Source organism: Arctopsyche grandis, chromosome 13 (genome assembly GCF_051622035.1).
Source record: "Arctopsyche grandis isolate Sample6627 chromosome 13, ASM5162203v2, whole genome shotgun sequence".
NCBI lineage: Eukaryota > Metazoa > Arthropoda > Insecta > Trichoptera > Hydropsychidae > Arctopsyche > Arctopsyche grandis.
The window spans coordinates 27,697,679-27,715,961 of NC_135367.1; the positions used below are offsets into that span (position 1 = coordinate 27,697,679).

An 18,283-nucleotide genomic window follows, 5' to 3' on the forward strand; every position below is an offset into this window, starting at 1 on the left:
AAACGATGCTTTATTCATTATAAGATCCCCATGATGCAGGGGGCCAGTGAGAGAAACCCTGACGCTGTCCAGCAGAACCCTCCTATCTGCCACCTACCTACATATAAACAATATAAAAACCAATAGAAAAGTTAATTTATTAAATAAATTTTCAATAGATGGTGCTAAATGCTCATATACTTATTGCCGTTTATTAGCCCAGAGGAAACATTGGTAGCAAACAGTATATATTGATATATTGAACAGTATATATTGAAGTTTTTTCTTATGTTATTATATTCGTATACGTTTTGTTGGCAGTGGTTTAGCTGTGACGTACATATGTATGTCGAATCGAAATGGCTATTATAGTACGGCGAGCGTTATATCAGATACACAGGCAGACACACAGTAACACAGAATATCGATATTATATATATTTATGATGATGGGTCAACTCTACTTCAGAGACAATTGCAGAAAAATTTCAAGGCCATAATTCGCCAGTTATGATTAATTCAAATCGTTCTAATAGGCAATAATTTGAAAAATGCTCAATATCAATATGATAACTATGAATCAGTTAAGCTTGAAATATGTACATATGTATATGTATTTAAGAGTAAAAATTTATCAACTGTTTCTATTGAAAATGTACAATATGTCTGTTGAAAAGTATCATATAGAATAAATAAACTTACAAAGATTTTTTGATTTTTAAATGCTTTTTATTATTGCGAAATTATGTTCACAATACATCTTATATCTATTTTAATAGCTACTGATCTACTGATCATTTTCTATTTTACAATTTAATTTAATTTGGTTATTAATCACAGTATTATATTATTCTAATGTTAATCTAAAGCATAATAGGAAAAAGAGCTCAAAAACCTATTTAAAATCCTTATAAATGTTCATAATACATCTAATACATAATATTAATTAAAGACTCTCTAAAGTCGATGACCTAAAGCAGATTGTGTTTAGATAATCTGTGTTTATACCTGAAGGGTATAGATATTTTGTTGTAATCACCGAGACTCTTCACAAGTGTGTTAGTATGGTTATTAGTGATTCTGTCATATAATCTACTGGTTAGTTTGTTAGTAATGTCTGTAACAAACGGAATATTATATATGGCATGCAGTTTTTTCAGGTTAGTATATATGGGTGTATTATAAATTATTTTTAGGGATTTATTTTGTATTACTTGGAGCTTGGAAAGGTTAGTATTCGAGGCGTTATTCCATACAGGTGAAGCATAGGTTAATAATGGTAATATGAGCGCGCGATATAATTTTATTTTATTTAGCGTTGATAAAGAACTATGGCGATTAAATATTGGATATATTGAGGATATACCCCGCATCGCCTTGCATTTCGCTGCCTCAATGTGAGGTGCCCATCTCATTCTTTTATCAAACGTTACTCCTAAATATTTTATTACTGACTGCCATTTCAGACTTTCTCCAGAGGGGATTTTCAGATCTGAACTTGGCTTATGCTTTCTAACACTAAAGAATAACTTACAAAGATACTTTAGTGGCTATTCAAAGGTTTATCACACCTGAACAATACTTGTTAAATTTTTCACACAAGATTACCGGACAAAGCTTCAGTTGGATAATCATTGACCGGTTAGACAGTCCAACCGCAGTTTCACGATAAGATCTACATAAATAGTTAAACCATAAATTATTGTTTAAGATATATAATTTGCAAAAAGGTGTTACAATGTTCAAAATTTAAAATTATCAGTGATTATTTGGGTGCTTATTGTGATTTTATTTTTTTAGTTGAATCATTGATGACACGCTTAGATCGCAATAATATTATATACATAAACAAGATCGACTGGAATCATAAAATGCACAAATTGACCAAATGGGCCATCGGATCTCTGTCGATGGCCATTTTTGGAATTATGTTGGGTTGGGTAATTTTTCCAAAAGTGCTTCACTTTCAAATATCAAGAGTGAGTTCAATTCAATTATTTACTAAAATAGTTGGTGCTACTTTAGTATGCGGTCTACCTTTGAATCGCAGTCGACTATTTTGTTTTTATTTGTATCGTAGCAATGACCTGTTTATTACAATTTTTGTTTTTTCCTGACGCCCCATGATGTTGTTCGAAGCATTTCTATCAAAATATCATCAGCAGCGAAGAAAATACCGATCCTAAGAATCTTATCTTAAATGAAAAGGTGTTGGCTGTTAATGTGTTTTTTTTTTAGTTTTATTTCATCAATATTTTCACAAAAAAAAACATATCTTAGTAGCCAACACCTATTTATTTAAGGGTCAGGTTAGGTTAGGTTAATTTGGGGTTGGCCCTATTCGTTTAAGATTAGGTTGTTAGGGTCGGTATTATTCACGCGAGAACTGAGACAGTGAGACCGCATATTAAAGTAGAAACGTGAAGGTAGATCGCATAATAAAGTAGATATGTGAAGGTACCGCATACTAAAGTGGCACCAAATAGTTAATATACATATGTCAGTAGTGGATCCGGGATTTAATTGAGTGGGTGAGAGGGGTGAATAATACATATTCAAATATTAAAAAAATTGCTTTATCTTCATATAACAAATTTCTTAAATGTAAATTTAAAGTTTCTAACTAGAACCAGAAAAAGGAATTTGAAAATTTGGTATATAATCTAACGGTATCCTGACTTGGAAGGGTCAGGTATTTTTATTTTTATACTGTCATTTGCCCGAGCAATGCCGGCCATTGCATTGTCTTGTATTGTACGATTAATTGTATGAAACGATTGTATGTTTGTTTGACGCTATGCAAATCTACATTTTCCGATTTAGTACCACCAAATTTGGATCTAACTTGGACTATATCCTTTTTATAGTACACTAGTGTATTTATGTGCTGTTCACCCATTCGAAATGACGCATGAATGTGTGTGTGTCTTCGTATATGTGTGTATGTGTCACTCGTCCCTCGGACTGACGTCACATGACGCTCCACCCCCCCCCCCCACTTCTCCACTACCACGCTTCCCCACGGCTCCTTGATAACTTGACTCTGAATGGCTGTGTGTCCACGAACTAGCACATACCCACATACATATATACACACATCGCGTCCGTTTTTATATTTATAGTACATATTGTACAAACATATAAATATGTATTATAAAACACTTTTATTACCCTCCCTCTACTATTAGTTAATGATATAATAAAATTCGATCTGGAAATTTTAACCATACTGTCTTTCTTTCACAATTTTTTAAAAGAAAATAAGTGATTACATCCATTGGATCTGAAATATATTATATGTACCTAAATTTATTTATTTTGTCAATTCTATATCCCTAAAATAAAAAATAAATAAATGATAAGACACTTAGTTCTTAGCTGTTAGTTAGTTCTTAAAGTTCTTAACTGATCAATTCAACCGTTCTAATTGGTCGCGACTTCCGTAATTTAGGAAGTGGTGCAGAAAATGACGAGAGATTGACTGACGAGAAAATGACGAGAGGCTGAAATTGATCTATTTAATATGTATGTATATGTGAGCTGCGCTGAGCTGGTTGAGTGGTCGTGGAGCAACGCCCGTGATTGATTTTATCAATTATAAATGTCAAGCACGGATGTTTTTCACATCTACCTTTATTTGTGTTATGATTATGTGACTGGTCACAGTGACGCATTAGAGTACTTTGTAATGTCACTGTGCCTAATATGTAAAAAATAAAGTAAAATATACGAAGTATATGCGTATGTATGTTATAATATAACTTTTTATATTATAAGGAAATGAGTCTGAAAAAAGGCACTGACATGAGAGAAATGTGGAGGAAAGTACCGTTTGCACTCGATTTCAAAATTTACGTTTTCAACTGTACAAATCCTGAAGAGGTGATGAAAGGGGAAAAACCGCGAGTTCAAGAAGTTGGTCCCTTTTATTACGAGTGAGTGATTTGATGCTTTTTAATTATGTAAATTATAACGAATACGATTTGAAGAAGTTTCAATGTTTATTTAACATTTGAATTTGATATCTGCAATATTAATTATACTTTTGTTTTAGAGAGTGGAAAGAGAAAGTTAACTTGGAAGATATCGCAGAAGAAGACGCAATTTCTTACAACAGAAAGGATACATTTATTTTCGATAAGAAAAAGTCGGGTCCCGGTTTGACCGGAAATGAGATTGTAATGGTGCCGAATATCGTCTTGATCGTACGTATTATTTATTTATTTATTTTCTTTTTTGTTTTTTGAATGCTCTATTAAATATACCTGTCGTTTCGTCTTCAGACAACGGCTATTCTGGTAGCTGTAGAGAAGCCTACTATGTTGAATTTGGTAGGAAAGGCTTTGGATTATATTTATGACAATCCCAAAACTATATTTTCGCCGGTTAAAGTTTCCGATCTGCTTTTTGATGGGATTGAGATCAATTGCGATCAAACGGAGTTTGCTCCAAAGGCTGTTTGTACGGCCATGAAGAAGGCGAAAGATTTGGTTCCGTTTGGAAAGAAACTGAAGTTTTCCTTATTCGGATTGGTAAGAATATTCTTTATCTTTGAAGTTTGGCAGTGTTTCTGGATATTACATATATGGTGCGCAAAGATTATGTGATTTGTCTGTCGCAGGGATCGTCGTCTGCGATATTGAGAGCTAGTGATATGTCTATAAAAATTCATTTTTAAAGTTCAATTTTTAGATCATAATAAAAATGTCATATTTGATAGTTATTGTACTATCTATTGGTCACCATTTTCAAGCCAATTGCAAGCCAGCAGCATGGCTCGGTGGTTCGGCTTTTGTCTAGGACCGAGAGGCGCCGGGTTTGATCTTGTGAGTTGACCTCGATTGAAAAGAATTTATTCTGAGTATATCTGTAATGCTGCTGGTCAGACTTGGATATTTGTGACTCCATACATGCATATACATACATGTATGTTTACTTGAGATGTGTGTGGATTGCACGGCACATTTCAGGTATCAATTCCTAACGCATGTGCGCTTTATGTGTTCATGCGTTGTTGTTTATTTTGTACTTGGTTATGTACAGTGTGGTTTTTTTCATTAAAGCAGTGATGTGCGATATTCATGAAAAACCGTCTCGTTCTCCGACGAAAGGGTCTCTTAGACTGTATTCGTTGGGGGGGGGGGGGGGGGGTGGTGTCCTCACGTTGAGGGCTTTAAGGGTAGAATTCCGTGACCTTTAAAGCGGGATTGGTACTCCAGGTCGATCGTTTCCTAACAAAGTTTGCCAATTTTTCTGATTTCATTGTTGAAACGGTTCCTCGATTAAGTTGGCTAAATACCTTCCTACCCATGTAGTATGTGACCACTATTTGAGTATGATAAATTTCCAATAAAATTTATATACAAGCTAGAATTCATAGATGTCTCGTTAATTTCAAATTTACCGTGTCTCGTAGTTTAGCGACTTATTTAATAAAAAATGCTGCCTTGTTTGTAATTGGCCAGGAAGGCGCATTGGGGTTTACCTGTTAGGCCTTCGTGGTATATATGTATGTATTTAATGAAATAAAAATTCGTCCTACGATAAATTGCTCAACTGATACTTTACATCTACTTTGAGTACTTTCGTACAAATTATTTGAGATACAGAACTAATTGGTACTTTAATGCGAATATATTGTAAAATACAAAATATGAACGTTCTAAATTTTAAAGCAATTTTCAAAAGTGTCAAATACACACGTGCTATGAAAATTTTTCAGAGAAATGCTACGGTGGAGGAAGGTAAATTTAAAGTTTTACGTGGTATCAAAAACATCATGGACGTAGGAAAAGTAGTGGAGTTTAACGGTGAAACTTCTCAAACCATTTGGGGTGGTCCTGATTGCAACAACTACGGTGGAACAGATGCTACAATATTTCCTCCGTTTTTGACGGAAAAAGACGAGCTGCTCTCTTACAGTCCTGAAATTTGCAGGTATGCTCCAAGTAAATATGTCAAATTGGATTCCAATACATATAATCGGTCGATTTCAGGTCTTTGGGTGCTTGGTATGAAAGAAAGTCCTCGTACGGGGGAATAGCAGCCAACAGGTACGTGGCGAATCTCGGAGATTTGCGCAACGAGCCCAAATGGCAATGTTTTTGCGAAACGCCTGACACTTGTCCCAAAAAAGGATTGATGGATATTAGCAAATGTGTCAAAGCACCTCTAGTGGCATCCCTGCCCCACTTCTTGGAGGCAGATCCTTCGGTTCAGGCTAGTGTAATCGGACATGCTCCAGATATTGAGAAACATGGAATCCATATTGACTTTGAACCGGTACGTTACTTTTTTTAGCCCATTGGTTACCAAAGTCCTTGTCAAAGATTGTCAAAGAGATTATAGATTCTTTGTAGCATTACTTTTTCAAAGGTAGTACCACAAAACTGCACAAAGGTAGTACCACAAAACAATAACACCCATATTTTTAGAAGTTACCTAGTCAGAGAGTTTTTTTTGGACTTCGCTTCGACTCCTGAGGGACTCCTACATAGTGATAAGAAAAAATATTTAATTGTTTGGCACTTAAAAGGTTTATGTTTGTTTTAAATTTTATTATAATGATTTAAATGCTTCTTTAGATGTCTGGAACACCATTGCAAGCTAAGAAGAGAATACAGCTCAACGTCCAACTGATGCAAATTGATAAATTGGAACTGTTTAAAGGACTATTGTCGGAACAATTGATACCATTTATATGGGTAGAAGAGGTAAAGTATCGATTACAAAACTCTACATCAATCTTTGTATATATAATGAGTTATTTTTAAAATTTTGAAGGGACTAGCATTGGACAAGCCTTTCATTAAAATGCTGGAAAACCAACTGTTCATTTTCATTCGCATCGTAACGGTTCTGAAATGGCTGCTCTTCGTAGCAGGTTCATTGGGTATGATAGTAGCTCTGGGTCTACGCCACAAGGAGAAGATTGTCAAGTTTGCTAGTCAAGTTGGTCCAGCAGCTGATGGTCAGAGACAGCAGACCAACGGTCATTCGCTCAATGGCATTGCCAATCAGCAGAAACTTGTAATTAGTACTATTCAAACGGCCACTCAAGATGCTCGATAAGTACTTAATGTCGGATATTGATAAGCGAATGGTTGACGCGAGATCATTGATGATGATGATGGTGGTGTGTCGTCTTTGAAGCATATAAATTAAAAGTGTTATTCTCGAACTTATTTGAATACACGTTGTTGAATTCTCATTATACGTTTACAATGCATATTACAGCACTTTTGATCTCTTCTATGCAACTGTTCAACTTTAGTATTAATTTTGCTTTAATTATATTAAATTTTTTTAATTATAATTATATATAAATCGCAGGCACACAACGAAAATCTATTAATTGGATAAAATATATTTTTTTGATTTTTATTATAATAAAATAATTGTCTCGTAAGCATTACTACTTTTTGCTATTATTGCTTTATATATTTTACGTACATACATAATTTTTGTAAATTCATTTTTTTTTTCTTGCAATGAATAGTTTAATTTTTTGAAAAAAATTTTGATAGCATTTAATAGAAGAAAATATGTATGCACCTGTATTATATCTGTACTTGGAAAATTGCGCTTAATGGTATAAATAACTTATTTTTTATAAAATATGGCAGTTGATGTATAAACTTTGTGTGCCGAATAAATATAAAAATTATATATACATATATTTTCATGTTTAAAAATGAATATTTTTAAAATATCTACAATGTTTTTCGAACAATGATTTTTTTGCGCGAAATTCATTTAAACACGCCGCAGATCAATTTTTTAAAATCAATATGTAATTTTCCACAAAGTGATTTTTATTTAAAAAATACATTGTTGACAATTTAAAAAAAAAAAATTGCTTATTCCTAAACATAACCTGTGTTTTTGCGTTTTTGAAATGACAAATACAATCTTATTTATTTTTGCTGAAATATTTAGATTTTTGAGTTTGATTTAATGCAAGCATTTTTTAAATTTACCTTAATCGGAATGATACAAGTTAATATATTAAAACATCCTTTTTATTTATTGATCTGTACAAAATGGTGATAGCAAATCTTACAAATTATTAAAATAGAAACATTACAAAATTACATATAATATATACAGTAAATTTAATACCATACATACGTATATACATATACATATATAATATTGTTAATATGAGCAAATCTTCATAAATTCTAAGTGGTTGACTTTGGCAACAATTATTAAACGACTATAAATATTATTTCTATGATAAAAACTTTTCAGTTTAATTTTAATGTAGAATAAATTATTATTTTTGCACACAAGATGTATTATTAAATTTAGTATTTATGTACAATGAAAATGAAAAATGTGTGAGTTTATTTTTTGTATCGTATTTTTTTTTAAATCAAATAAAATTTTTCTGAACATTTTTGCATCTTCATACAAAACAATGTTTACGACTAGTTAAAACTAATATATTTTGATTTAAATAACACATATAAATCGACCAACATAAACTGCAACCATTTCAGAGATCATGAAAGTCAAATTTGCCAAAGAAATTCCAAACAATATAACCTTTATTACGATCATCCTTATGGTTTTGTTCGTCAGTGTAATCGAGTCATAAACCTTATCTCTATTTTCTATAAATACTTACAGTTTCAAGATCATTTATATATATCACAGTATTAACGCCATGATAAACAGTTGAGCTTCTCAAATTCTAATCCACAAACACACACACACACATATACAGTTCAAATCGAGAAACGCTATTAGTAATATAATGTTCACTTGGAAGATCAAAACAAAGTCTTTTAATTGCAAATAAAATCAATCACCTTTAACTTTTCTAGGCATCGTTACATACTCTACAAAGTATCTCAAGGCAGATTTGGCTAACCAAATTTGCAAAGATATGAATAGAATCAAACTGATGAAAATAATTACATAGCTATCGACACTGTAATATTGCATAAAGTTCAAATGCCTAGCTGGTGAAAGGAGGTGCTCAGCTCCATGATGTCTCATCACGTATTCGACCCAGTAGACTGCAGTGTCTAATGGCATGTCCTTTTGATCTTTCAGCAGCATTTGTCTGTGTTTCACACTCTCTTTGTATTTGGGATCTCGAATCACTCTGTTTATGGCGTTTAGTAATCGTTTTGAAGTCAAATCTAGAAGATCCAGTTTGAATGCATAACCATCGACTTCAGCCTTTGCAGCGTTGGAATCGTGGTCGCAGAAGACTGGCATGGTTACCACTGGTACACCGTGGTATACTGTTTCGAACATGCTGAGGAGACCACCGTGGGTTACGAAGGCTTTGATTTTCTTGTGACCTGAAAATTAAGGTAATTAAAGTTACAAAACTTTGATCGAGCCGTATAGTACTTAGTACTTAGGTACATTTTATACACAAAAGGAGTGGAAAGTTCTTAATTCAAAGTTTGATTTTATATAAGTTGGAAAGGAAACTTTTAACATCCGACGTTTTATAAAACTTCATTAATCTAATGCAGATAAAAGGAAAAATCAATATTTGAAAGCAATTTGAGCGTAAAACTAGAACTCCATGTCTAAATACGCCTTCAAGGTAATCATACGATGTATGTACATATGTATGTTACATTTTGTGGTCGATTTTTTCTAGATCAGTTGAAGATCGATTAAATCGTAAATATAATATTAGTCACATGATTTTGATCAATTTTTATGTTAGTGACATATGTATGTATATAGCTATATATTATATATACATATGTAGGACTTGGACATTGAAGGCCAACATTCATTATTCAGTTAAATGCACCCAGATCATTTTTGAATGTTATATTATTCGGTTTATCAAAGATACTGCAAGCGAAACATATGGCTAGATTGAGTAGTTAATTTCATCATCATATACAGCCATTCAATATCCACTGCTGGATGAAGGCCTCTCCCACACGCTTCCACTCGTCTCTGTTTAGCGCAACTCTCATTCATCTCACCCCACACATTTTCCTATTTTCATGTAACCATCTTCCCTGTGGTCTTCCTTTTACCCTTTTGCATTCTCTCGGGTATCATTCAAGCACTTATTTTGTCCACCTTTCATCCATTCTTCTAGCCACGTGGTCCGCCCATTGCCATTTCAGTCTCTTTACTCTATCCACTATATCCACTACCTTTGTCATACTTCTCATCCACGTGTTCCGCTTTCTGTCTTTCCTCGTTATTCCAAGCATACAGCATTCCATACTTATTTGAGTGCATTGGATTTAACGTAGCATCCTCTTAAATTAGTGGAACGAAATTAAATTTAAATGGTCGAAGAATGGACGAGGAGTGTTCAAATGGTACCCAATAGAGTGTAAAAGGTTGCAAAGAAGGCTACGATTTGGCTTCTTATTGGTTTAAAGACCGCTAAGACATATTGAACTATCAGGTTATGAGATCTAGTGTGAAATGATATTATTCAAATAAAATTACCTAGCAGATCCTGCTGAGGAAGCCATTTGCTGAGCATTACATTAGGAGGCAAATCGTTCATTTCTCTGGAGTCTTCCTCCCATTTCCAAAGCACTTGGTATGGCAAATTCGCGAAAGTCCTCACAAGCAGTTTCCTCAACCTTTCTGGCATGTTGGAAGTTTTCACGGAAGATCCCATCGACACGAAGATGAAACCAGTATCTCCACCCTGGTTGATGAAATCTTCCAATTCCTACAATTCGAAATGAAATCTATGCCTTAAAAAATCAACTTTTCTTGCAACAGTTTAAATGGATATTTATCTATTTATTACCTTTTTAAGTGGTTTAGGCGGCTTGCAGTGGATGCAGGCGATTTCTGCAACGTTGGGCAAATAAGGTCTAGGATATGTCACCGTGTGATGTCCGTTTTGCAATATGAAGCTGACATTTTTGGTCATTTCGTATGGATGTGGCATGTCAGGTCCCATATGCTTGAACAAGACTTCCCTCAACTGAACATGAATGGTGTAGTAATGCAATGCTTCCAGCAGAGTATAGCAGATGGTGTTAAACGTGCGTTCTATTATGTTCATATTGTCAGTCAAGGGTTTTCCAAGGAAAGGAGTCACGGAATGGGGAGTGGGAGAACCAGCTCTTGACAAACTGAATGGATAAAATGCCACGGTGTTTATGAGCATGTAAGGAATCTTAAAATGGTACACGAGTCCATATGCACACTCTGGAAAAGCTCCGTCGATGATCATTAGGTCGTAGCGTCTTTTAGAGTCCATAAAATCTTTGGTTTCGTGGTCATCCAAGAATGCTTCACATGCCTGTAATCAATTTTTTAATTCAATCAAGTATTCAAAACTAGTGTTGTACCCGATGATATATCATCGCATGGGTGTTGGTATATTAAGTTTTTAAATAAAAAAAAATAAAAAGTAATGTGTCGGTCCTGTGTTCGATCCGCATCGCGGTAGAATTTTTTGGTAAATAACTTTACAATATAATTAATTTAATATTTATATTTAATTGTTTAATATTAAAAAAAGTATTTTAAAGCATTGAGATATCACAATCAATAGAGAAAACATCTTACTATTGATTCCAATACTCACTTTGAGCACAGCAATACTAAATTTTGAGTTAAAGACCGCAATACATACATAGATGATAATTTGGGTATCGAAATATATGTAAAAAAAATTTTTTGTATCATATGAATTCGTAATTAGTCTTTATAATAAATTTACTATAGTTTTTGATCTAGATTGAAACATTAACCTCGGTTGGATATCTGACTATGTCGTATACTGAAACAGGTTCTTCTCCTTTCATCCTAGCACCGACCAGATCCCAGTTGGTGAAATTTCTCACATAGAACACCAATCCAGCCGGAGTTATCTCTTCCAATCCTTGCATGTGAAAGTCAGCTGGAAATGCGCTCATGAAAGTGACGCTGTGATTCCTAAAACATGACAAATATGCAATGAGTTGGGTGTTTAGAAAGTTAAATTTTGCAAGGAACTTTTTTTTGTAAAAGTTCAGTGGGCGATACATTTTAATGTCGACCTTCGTTCTATTCATGAGAGTGCAACTAAATACCAATTAAGTCTAAACGGGTTTGATATCCAACACTGTTTTGAGTCATTTATCATTCGTGAACGGTTCGAATCTCTGTGAAACAAGTTAATAATATCACATACACATGTACTTTTGGTTTAGCAGTTGTGTGATATTGCATAAAATGTTTTGATTTGCTTTTGGCAATAAAACGGCATTCTTGTTTTGCAACAATTGTTCGTTTTTGTTCCGTGTTATTTTTTCTTAGTCAAATTCAATTGGGCTATTATATTAGAGCGCTTGAAAAATTGATAGCTATTAGGTTTTTTTTCCAAATAAATAATATCCACTTATTGACGTTAATGGTGCAATATACTGGATTTTGAAAGGTAGTTTGTAGTGCATGTGTCAAAATAGCAAGTAAAATATAAACCTATATTTATAATATTGTTTTGTGAAATTACATAAAAAATTCAACTTTAGCAGTGACATCTATCGGTGCAATTTTATACTATTTATATTTTTAGTGCAATTGTTTACAAATATGCATTTGATTTAAAGTTTGTTTATATTTCGATCGTTTATAATTATTATTTAAAATTGCCATTGCTTTGGATTTTAAAGAAAAGTGCATACAATGAAAAAGTCATGCGAAAATAATATAAATCAATTTCAAATTTAAATATTTCAAAGTAGCATCTTTTTACTTTATTATTAATGTATGCATTTTTATAGTAATAGGTTTTTGAGCTCTTTTTCCTATTATGCTTTAGATTAACATTAGAATAATATAATACTGTGATTACTAACCAAATTAAATTAAATTGTAAAATAGAAAATGATCAGTAGATCAATAGCTATTAAAATAGATATAAGATGTATTGTGAACATAATTTCGTAATAATAAAAAGCATTTAAAAATAAAAATAAAATGTTTATAGTGTTGTCTTGATCTTAAAGTATTTTTGGCAATAGTTACGTGTTATTTTATTATCGAGCGACGCCGGGTTTATACACATGTATACAGTGGCGGACTGGCCATACAAGCGAACATGCCCGATGGCATGTGGGCCCCACTATCTGTTAGAAAATATGGGCCCTCAGTAAAATTAAATAACTTTTTAACTATTTCACGTGTGTAAAAATTTATAGGATATTGCACTTTGGGGCCTAAAATTTTGGCTATTTCAACAAAAAAAAATTCTTACGATATACACAAACAACTAATACCTGCTTTAACAGCCCAAGGATCGATTAACTTTTTTTATTAGGCTCGAAATGTAAGTTTCAACATTTGCGTGGGCCCTTTTGCTGGGCCGATTTCTAACCTCAATATTTTGTATATACCAATATCTATGTAACAACTACCTACTGAAATAAAAATGGGAATATTAAACTGAATTGCTTAAAACAATATTGATAGGACGATTCATCAACCAGCGATTTAAATTTACTTCATACTTTCAAAATAACATTTGATTATACTTCGACGATATAGTAAGATTTAAATACACAATTTTAAACAGTTTCCAAATATAAAATCTATTCGTAATCTAGACACATCCATGTATATAGAAATATAGGATAGGGGCCCCCTCCCCAAAATCCCGATTTTCGCATGATCACAAAACTTTATCTATTGTTATTACGTACATATGTATGTATGTATGTATATACATAGATAAAGTGTCGGTAGAAATTAAGTTAATTGATAGTTTTTTAGTGACTCAGTTTGATGGTCGATTTTTGTTGACCATGTGAAGATTTTTAGAAAAAAAATTTCGCCTGCGGCGCTTTTTTCGTTTTTTTCATAATATTTTTTTAAAATTCTTTTATCAAAAATAAGCTTATTTTTTTCATATTTTATAACTCAATAAGGTGTATGCAAAGAATATTTTCCATTTTTATTCCGATATAAAAAAGATTTTTTGAAAAAAAAACAATTTGACCAATCTTTGCCTGCGCCCCTCAAGAAAAAGCTGAAATGATGTCCCTGATTGTTTTCTACCGAAAGTAAAAGCCGCTTTTATGTCGCATTCTTTTATGATGCATTCTATTTACCTAGGACAAGGGTTAAAAAGAAATATACAATGTAATTTATGGATCTATTTTGCTTTTGCCATTTTTCTTGTACTTAAATTTGTTTATTCCAATTTTTGAAAAAAAATTTTTTTTACCCTTGATTTTTAGCGTGATGGAAAGAAGAAAATTTTGTTATATGGGGGGGGGGGGGGGACAAATTTTTTTAACCCTGGGTGGGCCCCCTTTGACTCCTGGCATGCACTAATTTCAGTCCCAGTCCGCCACTGCATGTATATAAAAAAATACATTATACATTCTAGTTTTAATCAAATTCACATTCTTCATTTAATCAAAATGCGAATTATTCAGTCAATAGGTTAAGTTTTCATCTTAATGTTATATTAGACTTTATTGTATTTGCTTATTTGAGGCATTTTGCACTATATATGTATAATACATATGTAGGTATAATTGGGTAACGCCAGGTACATGTAATATGCAGTTAAATGTACCTGATTACATCTACATTATAAGTAGTTAAATGAAGCTGACAATCGGGTACATTTAACTGCTTATTAGTTGTACCTGGAATTGTTCAATTATACCTACATATGCGTAGTGTAAAATGCCTCAAATAAGCAACTACATAAAGTCTAATGAAAACTTAACGTGTCGACTGAATAACATTGCGATTAAACTGAATAATGTGAATTTTATTAAAACAAGAATATATATTTATGTATAATATATATTTTTTATATATACCCGGCTTCGCTCGATAGTAAAATAACACGTAACTATTGCCAAAAATACTTCAAGAATAAGACAATACTACATATAAACATGCACACATTAAATAGTTGCCATTATCAAGTGTTCATTTTGACCTGGGTGACGCCTGGTATGTGTATGATCTTATACCGGGTTTGACTCGATACGAGTGCACTCAGACCTAGTCCGCTAAGTTGGTCACTCGTACGTTACCCGGACGTTGCCACTTTACGAGTCACGTCCGAGTGACCAACTTAGCGGACTCGGTCTGAGTGCACTCGTATCATGTCAATCCGTTATAAAGCGTACATATAATTATGTACAACTTTTCCAGTATGATAACTAATTAATGGTTACATTTTATAGTGATGTTGATTTTCTCATTAAGTATATATGTATATTAAGGTCTGTTCATACCTATACAGCACGACCCGTATCCTGCAGGTGTCATGCAAGTGCGGATAGTATTCTTTGGTACATTCAATATGGACGCGCATGAATGCGTAAATGCGCATGCGCGAATGGAGTATGAATACGTCCATATAATGTACCAAAGAATACTATCCGCACTTGCATGACACCTGCAGGATACGGGTCGTGCTGGATAGGTATGAACAGACATTTAAAGTTAAATTATAACAGCAGTGAAATTATAATTACACTGAAATCATATCCAATTACATTTTCACCGAGTATAGTTATATTTTCTCTACGGATATTACATATTCACTGGCCCATATTAGTGAAATTATAATTTTTGACAGTTGGATGATAGTGCGTCGCCGATACGAATCACGCCACCTCACGTCACAACCTCACATGCCCTCCCCGCAACCCCGCTACTGTTCATTCCCACTCTTCTCATGGTCTACTATTTGTTTCGATTTGGATTTTTTTGATACAGTGTGTGTATGACTGGATGCGGAAGCAAACACATGGTATGTATCTTATGATATATCTTAGCAGCCAACACTTATTTATTTAAGGTTAGGTTAAGTTGGGGTTGGTATTATTTATTCAAGGTTAGGTTAGGTTAGGTTAAGTTAGGGTTGGTAGTATCTTGTAATTCGTACGTATGGTGCATTAATAGTGTTTGAATTACAATTTCACTGACATTGAGAAGTGAATTTGTAATCTTATTGTTACATCAGTACTCACTGCTTGAGTTAGTGAAATTATAATTTCACTGTAACATATACATACAACATACATTATACAATTAATACTGCTATTTTAGCTTAGGAGACGCCGGGTAAGTCTGTTGGTTTCCGTTTAATATCTACATACACAGGCGAGCCTAATATTGAGTAATAAAATTATATTAATTTATATTAAAATGCGAAAAGTCGTTTAATTTATATGTACATATATACAACATAAATGATGTTTTCATACATACTATATTTAAAAATAACGCGGTTTTATTGAAATAAGATCCTGGTTTATAATAATATAAAATGATAATATTGTTTGAAAGCATTTGCAGGCGCTAATTAAACGTGACACCACTTTTTGTCGAGGAAATGAAAGAAAAACAAGCCGAATGAAAATTGTGTGAAAATAAATGTGTGCATTTTAAATATTAAATGTACAAACTTGAAAAATATTAATAAAAATAACAACACAGATATAAAGTTGAAAGATCACCATATATGTATGTAAGCCTGAGCGATGATTTGGACGTTAATTAGGTTATATGTACAACGGCGCGACGCGACACGACGCAACACGACAGCACGTAGCCTTCGGCAAAATTTCAATTGCAATGTAATAAAATTACAAACCCAATCAGCCAAAAAATACATGTGCAACACGTATCGAACGATTTCGTTGCATTCGATTCGAATTCAATGCGCGACGAAAAAATGCAATATTATGCAGTTGCATTGAACGAATTAACACATTAAACCGAATCACACACGCACTGTGAAAGTCTTCGTTACGATGGGTATCCTTTATTTTTATCACTATTTACCAATTTTTAGTTAACAAAGACATCTATACCGTATTCATTCTTTGTTAACGGACGATCCATTAAAACTCATATTTTATCATTTTGGATTTGTGATAATTATAAGTGGAACATACAGAGAAATATAATAATAATAAAAGTGGCTTTCGAATAGAAGTAGAAGAAATGTAATAATATGAAGGAGTCATAGTGTTGTAAGATTTTGGTATGGCTGTCGCCATACATAGCCCTTTGAATACTGAACAACGCCGATCGGCGTTTTGCTGACGAGTCCACATGCCAGCAAAACCCTGATAGGCGTTATAAATCTTGCATGTACAAAGTAAACAAGAATACTACCTGCTAAGTCTGTAATGGTAGCATCGAAAATAAAATGCATTGAACATGGGTCGTATAATCCGTGTCATTAATTTGTCAACGTTTATAAAGACTCGCTTACACCGGAATTTCTGAATTTATAACCATAGCAGAATTACTCGATGGAAATCCTTGTAAAAAGCTGCTGAGTATTTTAGATTGTGATGTTTCGCGGAATCTTTGTCGTTGGATCTTATATCATTGGACCTTATGTCGTGGAACCAATATAACATTTCTCTGGTCTAAGCACACCTTTACAAAACTCAAAATCCTCGTCAGCAGTTATCTAGGGTTTGTTTGGATTAGCCCCAATTTTTTTATACTTGCTTTTTATTGGATTTATAAATAATTCTAGCGAAATTTTCAGCGTGGCGGATTTTCAACTGAAAAAACGTCATCACTCAAAGGGTTAATGAGTTTCCGCCTATCTTACATAGTACATATGTATAAACCAAAACGGCGGCTGTAATTCGTTTCCGATTGGCTGTCGTCAAAGTCGTTTATTATTGGCTGGATGGGTCAAAGACGTTTGTGATTGGTCAGTCGTTAAATAATGTTTTTTGAGGGTTTGGTGCATCCGCTCTAAAATCGCCAGACAAACGAACGACAGATTAACAGAACGGCAGCTTTAAACGTAATTCTCGTTTTCTCGAATGATAGATTTAGACAATAGATAACCTTTCGATGTGCACAGATGCAATTATTAAAATGGTAATTATTAAAATTGAGTTGGATCTTTCTGGCGAGTTTATTAAGGCAAGATTCGATAAGTTCCGAATCTTGCCTTATTAAACTCGCCTGAAAGATCCAACTTAATTTTAATAATTACCATTTTAATAATTGCATATGTGCACATCGAAAGGTTACCCGTCATCTAATGTGCAATCTATCATTCGAGAAGACGATAATTGCATTTAAAGCAGCCGTCCGTTAATCTGTCGTTCAATTTGTCCGGCGATTTTAGAGCGGATGCACCGCATCCGTTTTTTGATTCAAATAAATTTAATAAAAAAACAAACGAAGATTTTTTTCATTTGTTAGAATGGATTTTATATTTAAATAAAATACACGTTGAATTATCCTTTATATTTGTACAATTATTCTCTAAAAGTTATAGGCTCTTGGGGACGTGTGGCAGGCCTGCTGTAGATTTAATCAAACGTTGCGAGACATGGTCCAGTGGGACT

At 33.3% G+C, this 18,283-nt stretch overlaps 3 protein-coding genes across 3 annotated transcripts in view; 1 reads left to right on the forward strand and 2 right to left on the reverse strand.

Moving 5' to 3' along the window:
* LOC143921428 (uncharacterized) overlaps window positions 1–18,283 on the reverse strand; it is a 339,615-nt gene that overhangs the window by 165,082 nt on the left and 156,250 nt on the right. The window lies entirely within an intron of this gene.
* Window positions 1,850–7,049, forward strand: LOC143921697 (sensory neuron membrane protein 1-like). The gene is made up of 8 exons (XM_077445047.1): window positions 1,850–1,957; window positions 3,756–3,913; window positions 4,033–4,183; window positions 4,262–4,510; window positions 5,701–5,915; window positions 5,975–6,260; window positions 6,563–6,691; window positions 6,762–7,049. Exons 1-8 carry the CDS (start codon window positions 1,850–1,852, stop codon window positions 7,047–7,049), a joined length of 1,584 nt encoding a protein of 527 aa, XP_077301173.1.
* Window positions 8,009–18,283, reverse strand: part of Ugt50B3 (UDP-glycosyltransferase family 50 member B3) — a 60,424-nt gene continuing 50,149 nt past the window's right edge. The window contains exons 4-7 of the mRNA XM_077444217.1: window positions 11,696–11,879; window positions 10,741–11,241; window positions 10,428–10,659; window positions 8,009–9,295 (exon numbers count right to left, since the gene is read on the reverse strand). Coding sequence (XP_077300343.1) covers window positions 8,787–9,295; window positions 10,428–10,659; window positions 10,741–11,241; window positions 11,696–11,879 — 1,426 coding nt within the window. The 3' untranslated portion in view covers window positions 8,009–8,786. The remainder of the gene's footprint in view (window positions 9,296–10,427; window positions 10,660–10,740; window positions 11,242–11,695; window positions 11,880–18,283) is intronic.